Genomic DNA, 20723 nt, shown 5'->3' on the forward strand with positions numbered 1-20723 from the left:
CCTTTATATATTATACCTGGTATTTATAGCATTTTTGTGATGAGCAATATTTTTCAATCTGCTAAACATGTTTAGGTTCATGCAATCATAAAAACCTGGGAGAAAAAGCATTATGCTCATGCAAATCTCTGATTACAGCAGTACTTTCACTGCTTAGGGGAGGGTGTATTTCATTCTGAGAACGGCAAGAGTCTGGGCCAAAACAACCAGTCACAATGCAAAGGAAGCAGTTCATTTCTTAGGCTGAAAGCTGGAGTTTCTATAAATTCACTTCTACAACATGTATCAAGCTGACATTATTTAGCTGAAGTAAAAAGTGTGTTACTTTTGGCTTTTTTCCATGAAATAATGACTAGCCCATACCCCTAGTCTAAGCACCTTCAAGGTCACCCCTACGCATCATTAAAAAAACTGTCTGGGTTTGGATAGAAATCTTTCCCATTATCTTGAATCCCCCCCACCTCTCCCCATGTGTACGTCATATATCAAATATAAATATTATATTGTAAATCTTCCTTCTTATTTTAATCTTTCCAAATGATTAACCGCCACCAGTAAACGGAGGGTGGGCCGCAGCTGTTACAGGTGTGTTTGTTATAAGGACCGACTGTGAAATGGCCGTGGGTAAGCACAGCGCTAAAGTCAGTTTTGGGGTATCAATCGATGAGTTTTTCTCTTTATATCAGGGGTTGATCTGCATGTAGCCATAACCATGTTTCCTGTCCTTGAGTTTCTCTTTGTGAACAATATATTTTATCAAGCTGCAGTCATGAGAAACAGGATTAGGTGAGGTGAAATGGGTGTAATGAATGCATTTTGAAATATAATAGAGAACTAAATATATTACTAACCTTTTTTGTTTTTTTTTTGGATTTCAGGATTTGTCATCCAGTCCTTGTCCGAATTTGAACTCTTGGTGTATGAAATCAGTGAAATAACCTGGAAGGGACTGGAAGTGGGTCTCTAAAATGCATTTTAATTTCACAGAGTTTTATGGAGCTTATGGAATAAAATAACACAGTGCAGTTGTAGACTGGGTTTTTTTGAGGAACACAGGCTTTGTGTGTGTGTGTGTGTGTGTGTGTGTGTGTGTGTGTGTGTGTGTGTGAGTGAGTGAGTGAGTGAGTGAGTGAGTGAGTGAGTGAGTGAGTGAGTGTGCGTGCGTGCGTGCGTGCGTGCGTGCGTGCGTGCGAGTGTATGTGAGTGTGTGTGTGTGGTGCATAAAATCAGCATGTAAACTGTAACACAGCTGTCCCTGTGGCTGGAAGTCTTTGAAACATGTCTCTTGCAGCCAGCCCTGAGTAATGGCCATGGGTCACCTTGCTGGTACTGTGTGGGACGGCCCTCCTCAGTGCTGCATATCATAACTTGTTTGTTTTAAACAGCTGTGCTCCAGTGCTGGCCAGCATGCCACCGAGCCACATGTGTTTGCAGTTTAAGAAATGCCTGAACATGTCCGTCTCCTGGGATGGTGGAATGATATTGGGTCACCTTCTGAGGTCAGTGCAAACAATGCGCATTCCCTGAGTCACTCCGGACAGAAAGCAGAGGCAGAGGAATCGCCCGGGAGGGGAAGATCGTTCAGGGACACGATGCCAGGAGTGCAGGGTGCACTGATGCAGGCCTGCCTACCTGCAGAGTTAACACTCAGCTGTTACACATATTAGCTGTGACAGAAACTGCATTATGAATTAGTCTGATTAAATGATTGTTTCTACTATATGTTCATTCAAAGATCTCAAAAGGGAACTTGTATTTATTCACATGTGTGAAGCTGCACTGACCTGCTGTTTGAGTCATTGTGTTTTGGTTCACAGATCTGAGCGCCAGTTTTTAATTAGAGCTTTGAAAGTAAGATCGTGACTGGCCAATTTAATGACACTTGATGAGTCACCAGAAGGTCTGAGTTTAGGACACTTTGCACCCTCCTGCTACAAAACTTGAGACTTGACATCACAAGTGCCCTCACTTCCCATACAAAAAAAGAATATATTACATTAATACATAACTCAAGGTGAAATGACTGTAGACTTGTGACTAACCAGTTCTGCACTGAAAGGCAGCAGTGAGTGCAGTGACAGGGTCTGCTGATTCTCAGAGCCGCTTTGAGCCGCTGACACTGACTGGTTACTGAGCTCCATTTCTCTGTTTGTTTTTTAATCCTGTCATAGTGTTCGTTTGAGGGCAGGGAATGGCAGAAGAGCGATCCAATTAGATCCTGTTTCATCAAGCTGAAAAAGAGCTGGAATCCAGATGGCATTTCATCTGAACTCCATACAGTGCTGACGAGATCACTGCTTAGCAGAGGGGCATTTGTTTGACACTCGAACATTATTAGAATCTTTACTCCAATATGAACTTAATGAACTTAATATAAACACATTCTTCATCCAAATGCATTTCAAAATATAATTTTACCAATGTGTGGGCTTTTTTGAAAACAGTTCAAGAGATTACTTGTATGATTTGTGTGTAGAATAAAATCTTTTTTTCTCTCCCTCCCACATACTGAAGCTCACATCACAGTGTGGGAAAGGGGTCTATATAACGCACGTTTCAGCAGTAACACACCCAGCCATCTCGATTAGGACCGAAGGGATCTGAACATTTTCCAGTCCATAGAGGCAATAAGGAAATGCCCAGTCATATGCAGTAGCGGAATAAAGGGTGAGTAAACATCAGGCCCTGAGTGACGGCGGTGACGGACGGGCCTGTTACAGGCCGACGCAGTAACTGTGTTACGCACTGCACTGCTGTGTACTGCTCTCACACTGATCTGCCACAACAAACGCACTGATAGGCACACGGTTTCGTTCAGAATTAAGATGCAAAAAAATCCTAAAATGTTGCTCCTTGTTTTTCCAACCAAACACTCTTGTAATAAAAATATTTATCCCCGACCTGAATCACTGCGAGCTGATCACCATCCCATGATGAAGTGGCAGTGATAAAGGGCAGTGAAAGCAGAAGTGAGTTGTTTCCTGTCTCTGCCCCTTCTAGATAAAGGCCTTCTATCACTTCATGAATCTTTCTCACAGGCAGAATGTGTGATGAATCGCTCTTCGGCTGGTCAGTTTGCTTTTAAATCATATGATTGTGAGCACGTGTGCTGTACTGCTGCAATGCCAATCAAAGCAAAAGAAAGCACTCCAATGAACGGAGCAGATGTGCTCAGTGTGTTTTTGGATGGGAAAAAAACCATCAATTCAGTCTCCTGCAGGTACGTACATCTGCATGTGAAATAACTGTAAATTAACTCTTATTTCAGTTACAGTACAAAAATATGTCTCAGTTATCATTTGGGACCATATTAAGAATTTCTGTACAGACAAGACAGGTCAACTGTCAAGGTCAAAGGTTAACTGGATCAACAAGCCTTCAATAAGCAAAGAGATCATACACTGCAGGCTTAACAAAGCAGAAAGGGTTTGCATTTAGCATCAGTGAATTTATGTGCTTGGTAGTTGGCATAAGCAATATATTCTTATAGCTGCTTTGCCTAGTCTGTTGTGACTTGGTGAAAACGTGTTGCCTGTGACAATATTGCTAACAAATAAGTTACAAAAATAAGCTAATAAAAAACTCTCCATTTCAAAAACTCTGACACTTTCTGGATTCTGAACACACAAAAAGGCATTTCATTTTCAATTGACCAGGAATGGGATGTTGATGGAGACTGAGTGCTGTTTAACCAAAATAAAAAAAGTTCCAGTAAGTGGAGCTACCATCAGCTTCCTTTGTCAGGATAAGTCAAAAGATACTGCTTAACACATGACGTTCAGGGCTAGCCAGCCCTGTCCTCCTTCCACCTGCAGCACACCTGGCTCACAGGTAGGACAGGGCCAGCACATGGGGCGGCGGGGCTTGGATGAGGAACCTGCGTGTCTGCGAGTCCGTGGGAAAAAAGACGCCATCTTCCCCGTGCGTCTGATAATAAGCCACCATAAACCTCCGTTTGATACGTGCCTATTTATCAATTTATTGACCTGTTTAACACAGTGTCATTATTGTTATGTCAAAGTTATTACTGTGGTCAAAGTTACTGTTATGTGAAGCCTTTGAGTGTACTGAAATTTTATGGCAAGTCAAATACAGAAAGTGTCATTTTAACAACAGCGTGTCCAGCTGTGTTCTTTCCACGTTGCCCGTTTGCTCGCGGCTGACGAGCCGGCGTTTGATGCGCTGGCGTTTGAGGGTTTATTGCGGCCGTTAAGGTGAGGCAGCAGAGCACGGTGTGAGGTATATAAGCCAGCGCGTCTGGGACACGATCACCAATCTGAGTCTGAGAGATGGAGATCCGCTCAGCCACACTTCTGCTGCTCTCTCTGCTGGCCACCGGCTCTGCACAGAGCACCGCTGAAACTTTAGGTCCGTTAGGAGGAGATGTCTTATGTGTCAGAGCTAAAAAAAAAAATTATTTGTGTACATGCATGTGATATCATTTCCAATAGAATATGTCTCCTGCATATTATGTTTTAACACGGGACTGCGTGCATGTATGGTATTCATGTAGAAATATTCTTATTTCCTGTACTGACTTCGGCTTGATTGTTTCAGGATGGTACACAATGACTTCAGGATGGTTGACAACGTTTAATGAAACAAGTGAGTATGAAATCAGCTCCTCCTGATGAATGAAGAGCAAAACTCTTGTTGAAATGAGTTCTGGGACCCCTGCTGCTATTTCAGACTCTAGTTGCATAGCGTCCATGTCTTTAGATTACAGCATAGTCTACATGAATGTTTGTCTTTTATCAATTTTTGAACATTAAGGCAACATTAAGGCTACATTTTACAGTAGATGTGTTGATCTGAAGCAGATCGACAATTAAAAGCAACAGCAATGTCAGTGTTTCACTGCCATCTATTGTCTTTTTTTGAGTTTCTCTGGCAGGGACAGTGCACATTAATTGAGGTTCCAAACAAAGGTTCAGGAGGAGAATCTAGACAATCCCTATGCAATGAAAGAAAACTAGTCCATGCCTGTAGGAATCGTGCTTGCCACTTCCTGTCCATGTTAACTTTTCACAGCATTTGCAGCAGGTTGTTTACTCACTTGCAAAACGTTCATTCATTGAAGATGGATCTCCTGCACTACGCTTTTGATAAAGTCTTCAGCGAGACTCCTGCCATGGATTCCAGCTCTGTTGCGCCCCCTGCTGGCCATGCTGCATTCCATGCCTCCTTTCCTCTGCCTACACTGGCTACCCTAAACAAATGACCAAAAACAAATAATTTTTGAAGGGCAAAATACAACACGGCACAAACAAGTTACAACACTATAACAGCTACCATGCATGGCGCTGCAGACTCTCTTTCAGATGGAGCTCTGTTCAGTCCTGTTTCCACAGTCCCACTGGCACCCACTGGTGTGAAAACTTACCCTCTGCTCCGTCTCAGGTGTGGTAGACTGTGGGGGGAACCTGACAGATTCCAGGGGCAGGTTCACCAGCCCCAACTATCCCTACAATTACCCTAACAACGTGAGGTGCGAGTGGAAAATCCAGGCACGAGGAGACAAGACGGTGTACCTGCATTTCCTGGATTTTAAGTGAGTGCTGTAATCATCTTTTACATTGTGAATACATGATGGGGCTTTTGTTTGGGCTCTTGTGAAATGTGCATTTTGTGAAGGTAATTTGCTACTCCTCTCATAAATGTGACAATCTGGGTTTTTTTTTTTTTGCCACCAAGCCTGGAGGGTGGCTCTTGCAATTATGACAGTGTGTCTGTCTATGACGGACCCTCCACCTCACACCGACTGCTGGGCAAGATCTGTGAAACCAGTAGCAGGAATTTTAGGTCCAGCGGAAACTACATGACTGTGGTCTTCAGAAGTGATTCTTCAGTAACAAGAAAAGGATTTCAGGCAGAATATATTCAAGGTAAACAACATCATTCACCTCTGAGAAGTGATAATTGCAGTTCAACATCTGAATGTGTTGAATTTCATTATCTGAATATACATTTACTGTAATTCATATGCCTTTGCTCTTATTCTTAAGGAAAATACACAGTTAATTGTTTACAATATACTGAAAAATGCATAAACACATGCATAAACACAGAACTCCACATACATAAACACATGCTTATCCAGTGGTATTGATGATTAGTATTGTGGATCATTTTGGTGACAAAGTGGTATGAATACTTAGTGAAATGACTCAGATGGATGACAGAGTGCTATTAATGAGAAGCAGAGTGATTCGAATGGGTAATGGAGGGTTACAGGGAGTCGTTTGGGTGACTGGCTGCTGTTTAGTGCGGTGATTCATTTGGCTGAGTGAGCACTGACTGCTATCAGAGTTTACTAAAATGACTCATTTAGTGACTGAGTGGAGCCAGTGTTTGGTACAGTGACTTGTTAATGTGTCCTGAATACATCAACCTGCTCAATACAATACAACCTGCTCAGTACAGGAAGCCTCTAAGTTCTTTAGAAAGAAAACTGTCCCACATTTTTCCATTGAGTCTTCGCACAGCAAAGTCAGTTGTTTTTGCTTTTCTTTTTCTTTTCTCTCTACGGAAAGGCTACTTGTATGCTCATTTGCCTGTCAGATAGGCCTGCATGCATAGTACAACAGCCCGCCTCACTAAATGCATGGTGTCACACAGCAGACGCATGAGTGACAAGGAAATCACAGGAGAGGAGAGTGGCGTGAGCTGCATGCAGAGGCGTATCCAAACAACAGGCAGAGTGTAGCAACAGGGTCTCTGATTGGTTATGTCTCTCTTTCTGTCTGACAGATTACATCGGATATGAAACTACGCCAGGTAAAAGTCACACTTCACCCACAGCTGTGTAAAGGTGCATCTCATTGGTGGACCCAAAGAGCACAAACAAACTTGAAAGGACACCTTCTGCTAGATTCTTTACAACTGTTAGTTTGTAGAAACACTTGCACTGTTACTCAGCTTACAACCATTGAGTTTGAAAGGAATGGCTATAAGACAAACCTGAATACCAGAATACCGTTTTTTTTCTCCAAATGCAGATGAGATTCTTCTTTGAACATTACAGATGAAGTGCACAATATTTGAATTAGTGACATTTTTACATTTACACTTTGGCCCAACAATTCATGAATTATCATTTTGTATTCACATTACAAGATGTTAATTTGTACAGCAGCATTTGAGTTACGCTGTAATACTGCCTTACAGCACAGCCTGGGTGCACTTGAGCAGCTCTGGTATATTAGCCTACTGTAACTCATAAAGTCCACCTGTTTTCTCTACTAACAGGTCCCGCATCCTGTAGGTACAACTGTGGTTACCATCTCGGAAGCTGTTCCTGTGCCAGCAGCTGCCGATACTACAGCAACTGTTGCTATGACTACAATGGTAAGATACCATTGAGGAGCGTGGCCTTGTCTCCCAGCCTGTAGAGTCAGCAGGGAGAGTAAAGTGCATCTGGCCTGAGAGAGATCATACAGTGGCAGCTATTAAAGGGAGTGACCCCATGTGTGACCTGCACTGACTCCCATCCCTCCCCCTCTCACAGATTACTGCCAAACAACACCAACAGCACCAGCAACAGGTATTTCGCCTCTTCTGACATCTACACTCAGGCTGGGTTTGAGTCACACCAATAAAAATGTTTTGCTCACAGTATCACGATCCAAGAAGTGGTTGATGTCGCACGAATATAAGCATGGAGGAATTTGCTGAGTGAATCATTGCAATAGTATCACTAGCTAACGATGATAACAGTACAAACAGTCTTTTCCTATTCAGAAACAGAGCTTGAAGACACTGCAGAAGTAGACATTTTAATGAAGACTCTTTCCCCTCATTTGTACTGTGGCCTGATGTTACCTGAATTACCATCAGTTCATATAACGAGCCATATCAGCGCTTTAATTACACCGCAGCATTGCCTGTGAGCATCCTTTAGCCGTGTCTGAGCTGTGCTGATGCTAACAGTGTACTGTAACATGGGCATTTCCTGTTTTTTACAGCAGATCCTCAGACAACAGGTATTTCACATTTCCTGACATGTACACACATTCATCTCTTGGGTTGCATTTGAGTTATACAGAAATAAAAAAAGCTTTGTTGACTTGTATAATACATCCTTACAATGACACAACCCAAAAAATGTTTGATGCAGATGTATTTGTAAATAAACATTAGAACACAATATTTTAAATAGACATGTCAGAAATACTGTATGCTTAATAGTCAATCCTGAATTTTTCAAAGTAGCAAAACAAAATACTTATTATTATTTCTGTTATTATTTTTATTATTATTATTTTTTATGTAGATGGACTAGAGCAGGCTTGAGCAGCTCTGGTATATTAGCCTACTGCAACTCATAAAGTGCTCCTGTATTCTCCACTAACAGGTCCCGCATCCTGTAGGTACAACTGTGGTTACCATCTCGGAAGCTGTTCCTGTGCCAGCAGCTGCCGATACTACGGCAACTGTTGCTATGACTACAATGGTAAGATACCAGTGAGGAGCGTGGCCTTGTCTCCCAGCCTGTAGAGTCAGCAGGGAGAGTAAAGTGCATCTGGCCTGAGAGAGATCATACAGTGGCAGCTATTAAAGGGAGTGACCCCATGTGTGACCTGCACTGACTCCCATCCCTCCCCCTCTCACAGATTACTGCCAAACAACAACAGCAGCACCAGGAACAGGTATTTCACCTCTTCCGACATCTACACTCAGGCTGGGTTTGAGTCACACCAATAAAACGCTTTGCTTACTTGTACAACACATCTTCACAGTACCACTGCCCTGCAAATGTCTGATGCAGACATATATGTAGATACACATTAGAACACAATACAAACATGCTACCCTGCTCAGTCAGACAGCCATTGAGTTTCAATGTACATATAAGAACCAGGGTTACAAGACAAATTGGAAGTTTCCAGAGGAGCAAAGTGCTCTTTTTCCAGATGCACAGTTTTATTTTTCACTTTGCTCTACACGAGGAGCATGATTTTCACTTAGTGACATTTTTACATTTGCACTGTGGCCCAGGGCTGCCTGGATTATATTTTATAATTCACATAATGTTAATTTGGATAGCAAAATTTGAATTACACTGTAATATTGCTTTAGACCATAATCTAGCCATATCTGAGCAGCTTTGGTAATGATGAACATTCTGTAACCTATAAATCCCTCTTCTCTGCAAGGGGTCACCCATGATTATGGATCCTGTAGAAACAACTGCGGTTACTATGTCGGAATCTGTTCCTGCACCAGCAGCTGCCGATACTACGGCGACTGTTGCTATGACTACAATGGTAAGGTTTCAGCCAGGACTGTAGCGTTCTCTCTCACAGTAAAGGCTGTCTGACACCTCAGACGTCACCACAGCTGCAGAGAGGCACGCGAGTGTGTGACCTGCTCGAGGCTGACAGTCACATCCCTAAATCCTCACCCACTGTGCCACACTGCCACCCCTGCAAATGAAGCAGAGACATCTGACCCAGGGCCGCGTCCGCAGAGCTGACCGCGGCACGCTGTCTGGATTTTCTGGTTGCATTAGGATTATATAAAGACCTTAGAGATAACTAAAATGTCTTCGTAAAGACTTCAGAAAGGCCTGCACAGATGGCAGAGAGAGGAGGGAAGCCCATGTGTGTCTGACTCCCATCCCTGTCTCTCTCACAGATTACTGCCAAACAACAACAAATTGGGGTCCAGAAACAACAGGTATTTCACCTCTTCTGACACCTGCACACACACATCTCCCTTGGGCTCCACTTCAGCTGGATGCAAAAAAGCTTCACATTCCTGCACAAAAAGCCTTTTAAAAAATCCCAACAAAGTCTGACTGTATATTAAAGCTAAAGCATCTGTGGAAATGCATCAATAATCAGTGATATCACAAGAATGTTTACAAAAGGTCTTATTTGTCAGTTTGTTGGGTATTCTGTGCATGATATATTAAACCCATCAAATGAGTCTTCTCTTGCAGTGTACCACCCGCCCTGTGGAGGAAACCTCTATGGTTCCGGGTCATTCTCCAGCCCCTATTACCCTAATTATTACCATGACAACGCCTACTGTGTGTGGCGAATATCGGCACCATCTGGGCAGAGAGTCTTTCTGACTTTTACTGACATAGAGTAAGTGTGGTGCTTTGCATTTTCTGCAGTGAGCATGTTAGATACTGCATTTCCTTCTGTGAGCACATACCATCATGTTGATAGACTGCTGAAGGGTTTATATTTTGTATATTGATATCTGATCAATATAAATACTGAACCGAGCTTTCCTTAAGACAGATTCTGCATGAATTCAGTATGCAGTACAGTTTTATATGTGTCTGTGAAGTGTGCAGATAGCCATCAGATTCTGGGGTGCACTGCATGCAGGGGTTAACAGTCAGCTATTTGTGAGACAGCTGGAGTGTAAATTACTGAATATCCTGCAGAATGGAGAACTGTTGTTCCTGTGACTACATCACGGTGCATGACGGGTCGTCTGTGAGTTCCCGCCCCCTCGGGAAGATCTGCTCCAACAGCTCCTCCGACGCCTTCCACTCTTCCTCCCAGTACCTGACCGTCGTCTTCCGGACGGACGGCTCTGTGGTCGGCCGCGGCTTCCATGCGACATTCAGCAGCTCTCTTCCCACCAGCTCAGGTCTCTCCACCCGACCGCTTCCAAAGCCATGGGGGAAATGCACAGATCAGGCCCCCTTTCCCTCACCTCTCCCCCCATTCCAGCGCTGTCTTTCTCCTGGAATATCGCACGTCTGAAAGAAGTGGGAGATAACTGAAGAGAATCAATGTTATGTTTTTACAGAATAAGTTTCGGATTGAATTAAAAGCTTATTTTCATCAAAATTAATATTAAAATAATATACGAGTCATGCTAAGTCACAGTCCCCTTCAGTTCAGGGTTGATTTTCTTTCACAATCACCGATATGACCCAACATTTACAGGTTGAAAAATTCAACTCCCTTGTGCCAGCTAAAGCTCTTCCCTCTTCAGTTTTAATATGAACCAGGGACTGTTTCGGAAATCTTTTCCTCTATTCTGACCACTTTTCAAAACACTGTAATTCAACTTCCCAGTTGTGTAAATGTGAAGATTCCAAAGCAGATCTCTGATTTTAGGTAGAGTGGACTGCTCCTCAGACAACATGAACATAGTCATCGAGAAATCCTACCTGAATTCCCTGGGATACAGCGGCTATGACCTGTACCTGAACGACCAGTCCTGCCGTCCTCAGGTGCTCTCTTACCAGGTGGTCTTCAGCTTCCCGCTCAACACCTGCGGCACCAGGCGCACGGTACGGCACATCTGTAGCCGAAAGATGGGTGTGATTCCATCATCTCAGTGTAGTAACAGTAAATAAGATAGGCCCCGCTTTACACCAAGGCACAAATTATTACCCCTGGCAAAACATTTTTAACATCAACTGATTTGCAGAACCCATTATTTGCATTTATTACTTGTTTTGCTCTGAAGAGGAATACTACTCACCTCTTATAAACGATTTATAAGTGCTCATTACACATCCATTAACAATATAAAGTTTTTGCGGATTTGCTTTGCAGTATCTGTCCCAAAGTGACTTGCAAGGAGTGTGTCATGTCTGCTTTAGGACAAGACTGATGTGAAATGAAAATGATATTTTATTTTAAATGAATATTTTATAATTTATTAATTAACAACTAATTAACAGTTCTTTATAAAGTGTTACAACAAAACGCAAGTCTTGAAAAGTGATGAAATGAAAGAGCAGTGGAGAGCTCTGTGCTGTACCTGCTGTGGAGCTCTGTGCTGTACCTGCTGTGGAGCTCTCCTGAGTAAAGCAGTGATGAGCCGTTTGGGAACCCGCCTCAACGCCCCCCTCGTCTTTCGCCCCGCAGTTCAGCCACGGGAGGGTGGTGTACGGCAACGCCGTGCGGGCGTACCCGTCCTCGTATGGCGAGATCACACGGCAGTCGCACTTCCAGCTGCACATCTTCTGCCGCATGGAGCAGGACACCATGGTGCAGATCATGTATGAGGCCCGCGAGGTCGCCAACGGCAACATCACCGGCGTGGGCAGGTTCAACGCCACCATGGCCTTCTACACCTCCAGCAGCTTCTACTACCAAGTGTACGACTCCCCCTACGTCGTGAATCTCAACCAGTACCTGTACGTTCAAGTGCGGCTCAGGAGGTCCGACAGCAGCCTGGTTCTTTTCCTGGACACCTGTGTGGCCTCACCCTCCCCACACGACTTCTCCACCAGGGCCTACGACCTCGTCCGCAACGGGTAAGACAGGTCCTGCCAAAATTATGTTTTTTTTTTTTTGCCTTCTGCAAGCCTCCAATTGTGGAAGCTTCCGAATGTTAACAGTAACTCATCCTACTGAGACACGAGGGTGGCTGGTTATCGGTTTTTAAAAACCGGTGCAGTTTCGCTTGTTAGCCCACAGCTCACTGCTCTGTTCTCCCGCAGCTGCAGGAGGGACAGCACCTACTACTCCTACACCAGCGGCACTAGAGATGTCGCCCAGTTCAGATTCCAAGCCTTCAAGTTCCTGCGCAGCCACCCCTCGGTGTACCTGCAGTGTAAGATCAACATCTGCCAGGCCAACGACTACTCCTCTCGCTGCTCCCGAGGCTGCTTCTCACGCAAGGCCAGGGACCTCAGCTCCTCCGGCGCCGGCGACAGCGCCACTGTGGTTCTCGGGCCGATCCAGCTGAGAGGTGAGGACCCGTTTCCCCTCAGACTCCCCTCCACGGTGTCCTGTTTGCAGCTTTCCACTTGTCTGACAGTCAGACCAGCTCATTTCAAAAGGAAATGAGGAGGAGTACAAATACAAATTAGCATAAACCGATAAATTAACCTGGACTGCTCTCATAACCTCAGAAATAAGCAGACTTTTCAGAGGCATCAGCACTAACCCACCTCCAACGGAATTAAGCTTCACTCGGACGCAGTCATGCATGAGTTATTCAGTTATGGAATCAAGAGACTTTACAAAATACAAGATGCTATTTTTTTTTTCCCCCTGCAGATCTGAAAAAGCCAGATGAGAAGCTCCTGGAAAACAATGTCATCAAAGCAGAGGCATGAAGCACTAACCCCCTTTCAGCTCTTTCAGCAAGTCTTTTCCAGATTCACAGAATCCATACCAATCATTCTATTACTCCAAACTTACTTATACAAATAATGAGGGAAAAATTTGCATAAACCTACCTAAATACCATGTTTGATATATCCTTGTATTGCCAACCTACTTCAGCACTAAAATCCACTTGAAGGTACTTGGTATGTTTAGTGTAAATTTCCACTTGGGGAAAAAAAAATTCCTTTCCACTGGATCAAGCTGCATACAAAATTAAAAGCATTCACAAAGACAAATCCATGCATCTTCTTTCACACTTAACAGCATAAACACACCCCACATTCCAGTATTTCCAGAGTCCTGAAATATTCTGTTCATGAGAGATCAAATGGCCACAAGTTAACACTGGCAGGAACGATCCAATACAACATTCACCTGCTTGGTACAACTGATAAGGAAGTCTGTTGCAGGCTATAGGCGTTTTCTACTCCTTCCTGTTTTTGTATAAAATAAACTTTTACTTTATTACTATAGATAACTTGACCACTCCCACTCCCTTAGCCTGGCATTCCTGACCGCAAGAAGGTGACTGGCTATGCTGTGCTTTATGTGTCACACACCTAGCTGGCCAGGTATGAGGCTGCCACATGTGCCTAGCCACTGGGCATGCCACAGGTTAGCTTCTACAGCCATCATTGGGGTTTACCTGGGCCCAGGTTCAGGGCATCTGTTAAAAAGACATTTAAAAACGAGATCTTATCTCCACCACAGTCTGGTACGTAAATCAATTTCATGTAGCAAGTCAGAGATTTCAGCATAGAAGTATCTAGAAAAGAGATATTTAGAAACTGACATTTCGTGATAAACACACAGACGAATACGACAGTGCAAAAGGTAGATAAAATCTAAACCCTGACAGCAAGGCCGTGGCAAGGAAACTCTCACTTCCTGTCATTTACAGCTGCATATTCAAGACCGCGGAGAGTGTAGGCTGATCTACGGTATGATTCAACTTTACGTTTGAGTGACAGTGTCAATAGAATAGTTCAGAGGTAGATGCAAAGAATCTAAAAATCATAACAGATTCATTCATAACCTCCAAATGCCAACACCATGAACTACCCTTGGAACACCAGGATCATATGAAAATGAAGACACTGAACTGATCCTTAAAAAAAGAGTTTACTTACAAATTACAAAAAGACAGCTTTGACATTTTAAATGATGTTAGTTACTGCTGTTGCACAAACTGCATTTCCCAAATATAACGCACAGATGTACAGTTACTGACCCAGGAAGAGTAAAACAAAGCTCCACTGTTCTCCTCTCCTTTCTCCAAGCAAACACAACAAATATAAATAATCAGTCTTATTAATATCAATAAATTAAAATGCTAGTTTCTGTAAAAAGTGTAGCGACAGCTGAGATAACATAGGTGGGCTGCCTAATATAAGCAGGCTTTGAGAGTGGTTATGACACCACCAATCTAACATGAACAGCAACTCCTGTGCTTTTAAATAAATATACCATCATATACTGAAATACATACTATCCATATACCATCGCAAAACACATAGAATTCCATTCAGGACAGGCCTTTGATGCACATTGTGGCACTCAAAATATCTGGTGGAGTGTAATCAGTCCCTCTACACTAAACCTTATTTCATCCTGTCAATGCACTGTTACACACTGAGAACCTTTGGAGACAAACTGTAAACATGACAGGACCATAAGGCTAGGACCCTGTTTTAAACAGCACCTGGTGCACAGTAGCCCAGAAAAACCTGCAGCAGACATGGTGTGACAGCATTACTGCCACGCAGGTGCAAAGACATAGTTAAGATAAAGGGGCTCTTCAAAGTATTAAACTACTGACCTGTTTCATGTACGATATCAAAGTTATGTTGTACATCAACAAATTACTTTTTTGGCAGAACTACAGGTACAGGAACTGACAGGTAGTGTATGAAGTAATAGTAAAAATGTATGTGCATTTACAGAAACGTACTGATTGATCCAGAGTCTTCATCCTACTCCACTGTCAGTCATCCCAGTAAAAGAGACCTCTAACCACCAGCATCTGCAGTTAGAGACTTCTCTTACTTTTCGGGAGATGCACACTTCAATCAAACACATCTAACACACAAGCTTTTAGTAAGAAGGACAATCACGTCTGATGCATTTTTATGGATGTCCCCCAGGCTATCGGTATAGTTCACTTCCTGCTCCACCACTGATAAACGCTCAGTTACACCACTACACATGCTGACGAAACACTCCAACCTCAAAGACATGCACCATCCTAATTCACTGTGTTTTAGATTTACAGCCTGCTCCAGGGCCGGGTTTCATCGGTTCACATACGTTTTCCACCCACTCTACAGTAAATAAGAGGCCAGCATCTATCAGACAGTCTGGGAAATTATGCTGTGACACTCCTGTCATGACCCAGTGACACAAAACATATTAAAGTGCTTGACAGCTGCATCAAAAAAGACAGGTTTATGGCAACAAAATGTTCTGACAGACAGCAGAGGGGCTCGGTCTTTCAGAAGCACAAGCTGCAGACGAGGAAACGGCAGCATTCTGCCCGACTCAGGAGGCGATAACATGAGAATTTAGCGTGTGAGTGTTCTCCATCACAGGGAAAATGCATCACAAGACTCAGCCTCTATGCAAGAGAACAAACAGGAGGCACTGATGTGACTCAGCATACATGCTAAGCATGTTCTACAGACCTGCTTTTCACCCTCTCTCTGAATTAGCAGATAGAATCTGTAATAATGTATGGACAATTTGACAAAATCTCCCTCTTAACTCTGTCAGTTTGCCTTTTAAAGGGAGGACTTCTACACCTCTATGATGTTTTGCATACAAGGAGCTGATTTAACCATATGCTGTTCTGGAAGGGAGGCCAGAGCATTCACAAACACAAAGACAGAACCTGTGCTCACCTGCTGTGCGTTACCTGCACCGTGAGTGAGTGCGAGACATAGCTTTACGAGTCCTATGTCACTTCAAAAAGTTCAGTAACGAATGACAGCAGAGTTCCAGCAGCTCAGTCCCGATTCCTCATCAAAGCCTTCAATGAGTTTTCCAAATATGACCAAAAAAAGCCACATACAATGCTTACAAATTATGAGTTTTGCTTTTTGAAGTTAAAAGGGGAAAGACTGACCTGTGCAAAAAGCATCCTCAATAACCCGTCTATTTTTACAAAAGACGTGAGCACAATGAATAAACACACAGATAGCGGCCTGTCAGACAGCCGTCACTCCACACCTGTCCGTCACCCAGCTGCCAGCGACCCCCGTGCTGCTCATGCATGGCCACCAGGGGGAGCCTGGTGACTGCTGAGTCTGCAGACACTAGCCAAGCTGGGGCTGCACACTTTCTCTGAAATCCTGTCTGCCAATCTGCCCTGTATATACAGTACATGCCAATGGAAAAAAAAACAAACGCAAAAAACATGACAAGTAAAACTCTACATATGATCAAACCGCATAGAGACTATACAGATCAAAGCACTTGATTTTATTCTGGAGTGCAGTCTGTTGGCTGTGTTCACTTGCCGTATCCAAAATGGGTCATTATCTTGCTGTTAAGGCTGAAAAAGTTTGAAATAAGTGTGGACCAGTCAGCTTGCTCCGTTGCTAAGTAAGCATTTACTTAACTCACAGTAACAGACACATAGGGGATCCCCAGTGCTTAGATTGCAAGCTGTTCTGCATTTTAAATTAAGACACGTCCTTTAAAGTGTACAGGCTGCAATCCAAACGTTCTTACAAGACCATAGCGAATGCTGATTTTAACACCCAGAACCCGGTCCGATAACAGCTGTGCATACCCATAATGCACAGGGACAGGGCGGTTATTTGTGCTGCCCCCTGGCGAAGTGGCAGGCGAAGTCGTACTTGTTCTTGCACTTGCAGCCGCAGATGTTGCACTGGAAGGGGTTCTCGTAGCCGTGGCAGCCCATGTGGATGGTGTAGAGGATGTTGTCGGCGAAGTAGGTGTCGCAGTGCTGGCAGTGGTGCAGAAGCTGGAGGTCCTGGGGGGGCAGGCCGGGGGCGGGGGAGCTGGGCTGGCTGCTGACGCTGGGGGTGCTGGTGTGGGGGCTGTGCTCGCTGCAGGGCCCCGCCCCCGGGCTACAGTTGCTGGGCGGCGGCGGGCGTGGCTCGGGGCTGCTGGGAGACGCCGCCTGCGCCACGCTGGCGGACACGGCGGCCGGGGCGGCGGCCGGCTGCTGGACCAGGAAGGGCTTCTCGTCGCGGCAGGACCCGGTGTCAGGCGACAGGGGCGTCTGGGTGTCGGCTGGCAGGCTGGCCAGTTGCCCCGCCAGGGTGGACAGCTGGTTCAGGGGGTTCTCCCCCATCACGTCAGGGGCGTCCCGGGGCCCGCAGCCGCCGCCCGCTGCCTTGGCCACGCCCTCGTAGGCCTCGGCGTGCAGGTGCGGCAGGCCCTGGGGGAAGTCGCTCAGGTAGTCACCCTTCTGCACTAGCAGGGAGGGCGGGCTGAGGTTGAGCAGCAGGCGGCGGCTGTAGCCCAGGCAGCCGGCCTTCCTCTGCAGCACACTCAGCATCTTCCTGCTGGCCAGCGTGGAGCGTGCCCCCTTCATCGGCAGCAGCTTGTGCCGGCGCCTCCGGTGGTGGGACAGGTTACTGCGGTCGCTGCAGCGGAAGGAGCACAGCTCACACTTGTAGGGCTTCTCCCCGGTGTGGGAGCGCATGTGAGCCTCCAGGTGGCGCTCATACGCAGACGCGAAAGGGCAGAGGTGGCACCGGTGGGGTTTCTCTCCTGTCGGCACAGAGGAGAGGAAGCTGTTATAACGGCTGTGAAACTGACAGGGACACCTCCATAGCTCAGGCCACAGCCATTTTCCCAATTATTAAATTGCACAGCTCAATATTTTAATATCTTTCTACGTGTTTAGAGACAGGTCTCCTTTAGGGATATAAACCTGCAAGCTCACAGTTTCTTTAGCCACCTCCCAGAACCAGCCACCCCAGCTTAACATAGCACCACTGTACATACACACCACAGTGAGAAGGACCCAACAATATCTAAAGTTTTTTTCTGATCGGTTAAAATGATTCACTCACTGGTGTTTGCCCACATAGCATAGGCAGGTATCTAATGTCATTAATGTCTTTTTTAAATTCTTTAATCAGTTAAAGGCATGTCAAAGGAGTAAAAGTGACAGGCCAATCAGAACACCTGCCACATTACTTCTGAATAAGCATTGGCACCTGTGCCATGGGGAACTGTTATATATAACACATAATGTGTGAAGCCACAGAATCACAATACTGGTAAACCCTGTTATGCACAATGTCTTATAGCTGCAATGATCTGTATGTCTGAATCTCTGTATTTATTTTTTGTAAATAAATAATTTATACAAAACCAGAAGCAAAATAGCAATCTTTAAACAAGTGTCCCTTTACACTGTCCTTACTGATGTTGTGCTAGAGGTCTGTGTTTGATCACTGTGCCTCTAAACAGGTCCCTCGCGGTGTCAGATGTAGCAGACCCATTTTAAAATACCTGTGTGTATTCGGATGTGTTCGATGAGCCGCGCCGTGCCTTTGCTGGCGTAGTTACAGTAACGGCACTTCAGCTTGCCGTCGTAGGTCCGCTCGAACCCGTCCACCAGCAGCCCCGAGCTGTCCTCCAGCGACACCTCCACGGATGCGTGGTCCAGCCCGTTCTGCTCGCCCTCAGTACCGGCTGCCGGTAAACAGAACACAGGTCTGCACTCTACACCGGAACCATCACCTCCATCTCCATCCTCTGACTGCATTCCAGCGGGATTGGACTGCAGACCTGGAACACAATGCCACTCTGAAGAGCACTGTCGCCGGCGAGGCGAAACGCAGCTTTCCTCAGGGTTTATTTACTGAAGTTAGGCTTAAAAGACACAACTGGTCTAAAGATGACTCTACTGGCAGCGTTCAGCAGAATCTGTAGCCAAACCTGCAACCTTTCTTTCATTTGGAAGCACCTGCAAAATACAGGATGCTGTTACTGCAGTTAAGATTACAATGGCAACAAGCCACCTCCTGTAAATACAGTTAGACCTAACTAACTAATGTAGTTAGACTGTCACCTGAGGTGTATGTGCAGCAAACTTGGCCAAAATCTCCAGAACACATGCACATCACACAAAGCCTGAAGGCAACAGCTGTTCTGAAGATCAAACGTAATCACAGGTAAGACTTTGGGATAAAACCAATTCTTAATGTAGGAATGTATAAACTAAATCGACAACTGTCAATAACTAATCAATCAAAACGTACATGTAATTGCTACAGTTAGCGCATCACAAAGGCATTGTCGCAAAGCGCTTAAAATATGAAATAGGCAGGAACATACAGATACATGATCGGTGACTACACAGCTGGGTGATGACTGGTAGAAATTGGGGTGAAATTTCCCTTTGGGAGAAGAGATTCCCCAAGGCCAATGGTGACAGCATCAAGGAATGACCACCTTTCTCACTGCCAGAAGAAATACTTACACAGAGTACAATCCTAATAGCATAAACGAAGAAAAACATTCCGTTAGGGAGATACTTACCCCCTTGGAGTACATCTGCGTCTTTCTCAGCGCCGACGGAGCCCGAGATCATGTTGACATGCTGGGTTTGCTGTGTGAGATACTCCTGGAAGTCCTTCACAAAATCCAGCGTGTCCGCCGCCTTTTCCCCCATCCTGCGACCGCGGTGCTTCCAGCGGTTTCCCGATTCTGTCCCTTTTTAATAAACCTTTTTAGTAACGATGTGCGAAGATCTTGGGAGAAATAAACTAGCTACATAGGTAGCTTGCTAGCCATCTGACGTTATGAAACTAACAGATATCCGGCTCAGAGATCGTGTTAGCTAACGTCGCAGAAGGCAGCTGCAGTGTATTGTTGGGGCTTTAATCAGAATGTGAATATTGATTAAAACATATTCACAGTTCGCAGTCATACCGTAGTAAGGCAAATATGCTAGAACTGTTAGCCAGCTTGTGTAGTTAGCATGTCTGTCGAACTAGTTAGCTACATTATAGCAAGTTCAACAAAAAACGAGCTACGTCCTAGCTGCATGAAGTGCAGTATTGTAAAATGCACAACATATTCTCATCAGTCTGTGAAATTCACTAGCATGCCCGAAATTTACTCCTAGCAAGCTAACTGCTACTGGGATGAGGGTGCAACAGCAAAATAATTCCGGTTCTTGGGGAGCCAAGCCAGAGAATAAAGGTTCCGGTGGCTTTATTGACTGGTCAGCTAGCTACAAGGCAAGGGGGACGAATATCACGGGAGCAACAAAGCAAGGTACACTTGTGTCCTCTTCTTGGCAGGGCTGTTGCTGTACCAGTAACCTCGATTTCTTAATAATAAACTTTACAGCAGAAAGCTGTAGGTTAAGTTTCCCTCTTCTTGGTGTGCCTTGGAGACAGAAACATCTCAGTAAATTCAGGTAAAGCGGAGTTGTCACAAGACACAGCATTATGCAAAGCATTGAGACATGAGAGGTTGTGCATTGGCAAATCTTTTTTTATTTGTTGTTGTAGTTGTTTTTGGTATTTTTGTACAAAGATAGCCATGAATAGTGTGCATTTTTCTGACAAAAAATGAGCAAAACTTACAAAAACAATAATTTATTTCAAAAAGCCACAAATAAACAGGAACCAGCCC

The 20723-nt window shown here is 44.6% G+C and overlaps 2 protein-coding genes across 2 annotated transcripts; one reads left to right on the forward strand and one right to left on the reverse strand.

Moving 5' to 3' along the window:
- Nucleotides 1-4568: 4568 nt before the first annotated feature.
- Nucleotides 4569-13293, forward strand: cuzd1.2 (CUB and zona pellucida-like domains 1, tandem duplicate 2). Its single transcript, XM_036547164.1, has 17 exons — nucleotides 4569-4605; nucleotides 5401-5551; nucleotides 5695-5837; nucleotides 6751-6777; nucleotides 7249-7347; nucleotides 7508-7543; nucleotides 7965-7982; nucleotides 8354-8452; nucleotides 8613-8648; nucleotides 9156-9266; nucleotides 9637-9678; nucleotides 9944-10094; nucleotides 10403-10611; nucleotides 11088-11263; nucleotides 11847-12238; nucleotides 12425-12675; nucleotides 12987-13293. Exons 1-17 carry the CDS (start codon nucleotides 4569-4571, stop codon nucleotides 13043-13045), a joined length of 2037 nt encoding a protein of 678 aa, XP_036403057.1. The 3' UTR covers nucleotides 13046-13293.
- Nucleotides 13294-16911: 3618 nt separating this feature from the next.
- Nucleotides 16912-20173, reverse strand: LOC118790293 (zinc finger protein Pegasus-like). The gene is made up of 3 exons (XM_036547198.1): nucleotides 19620-20173; nucleotides 18588-18770; nucleotides 16912-17837 (listed from the first exon to the last, which is right to left on the reverse strand). Exons 1-3 carry the CDS (start codon nucleotides 19750-19752, stop codon nucleotides 16912-16914), a joined length of 1242 nt encoding a protein of 413 aa, XP_036403091.1. The 5' UTR covers nucleotides 19753-20173.
- Between the last annotated feature and the right edge of the window lie 550 nt (nucleotides 20174-20723).

Source organism: Megalops cyprinoides, chromosome 15 (genome assembly GCF_013368585.1).
Source record: "Megalops cyprinoides isolate fMegCyp1 chromosome 15, fMegCyp1.pri, whole genome shotgun sequence".
NCBI lineage: Eukaryota > Metazoa > Chordata > Actinopteri > Elopiformes > Megalopidae > Megalops > Megalops cyprinoides.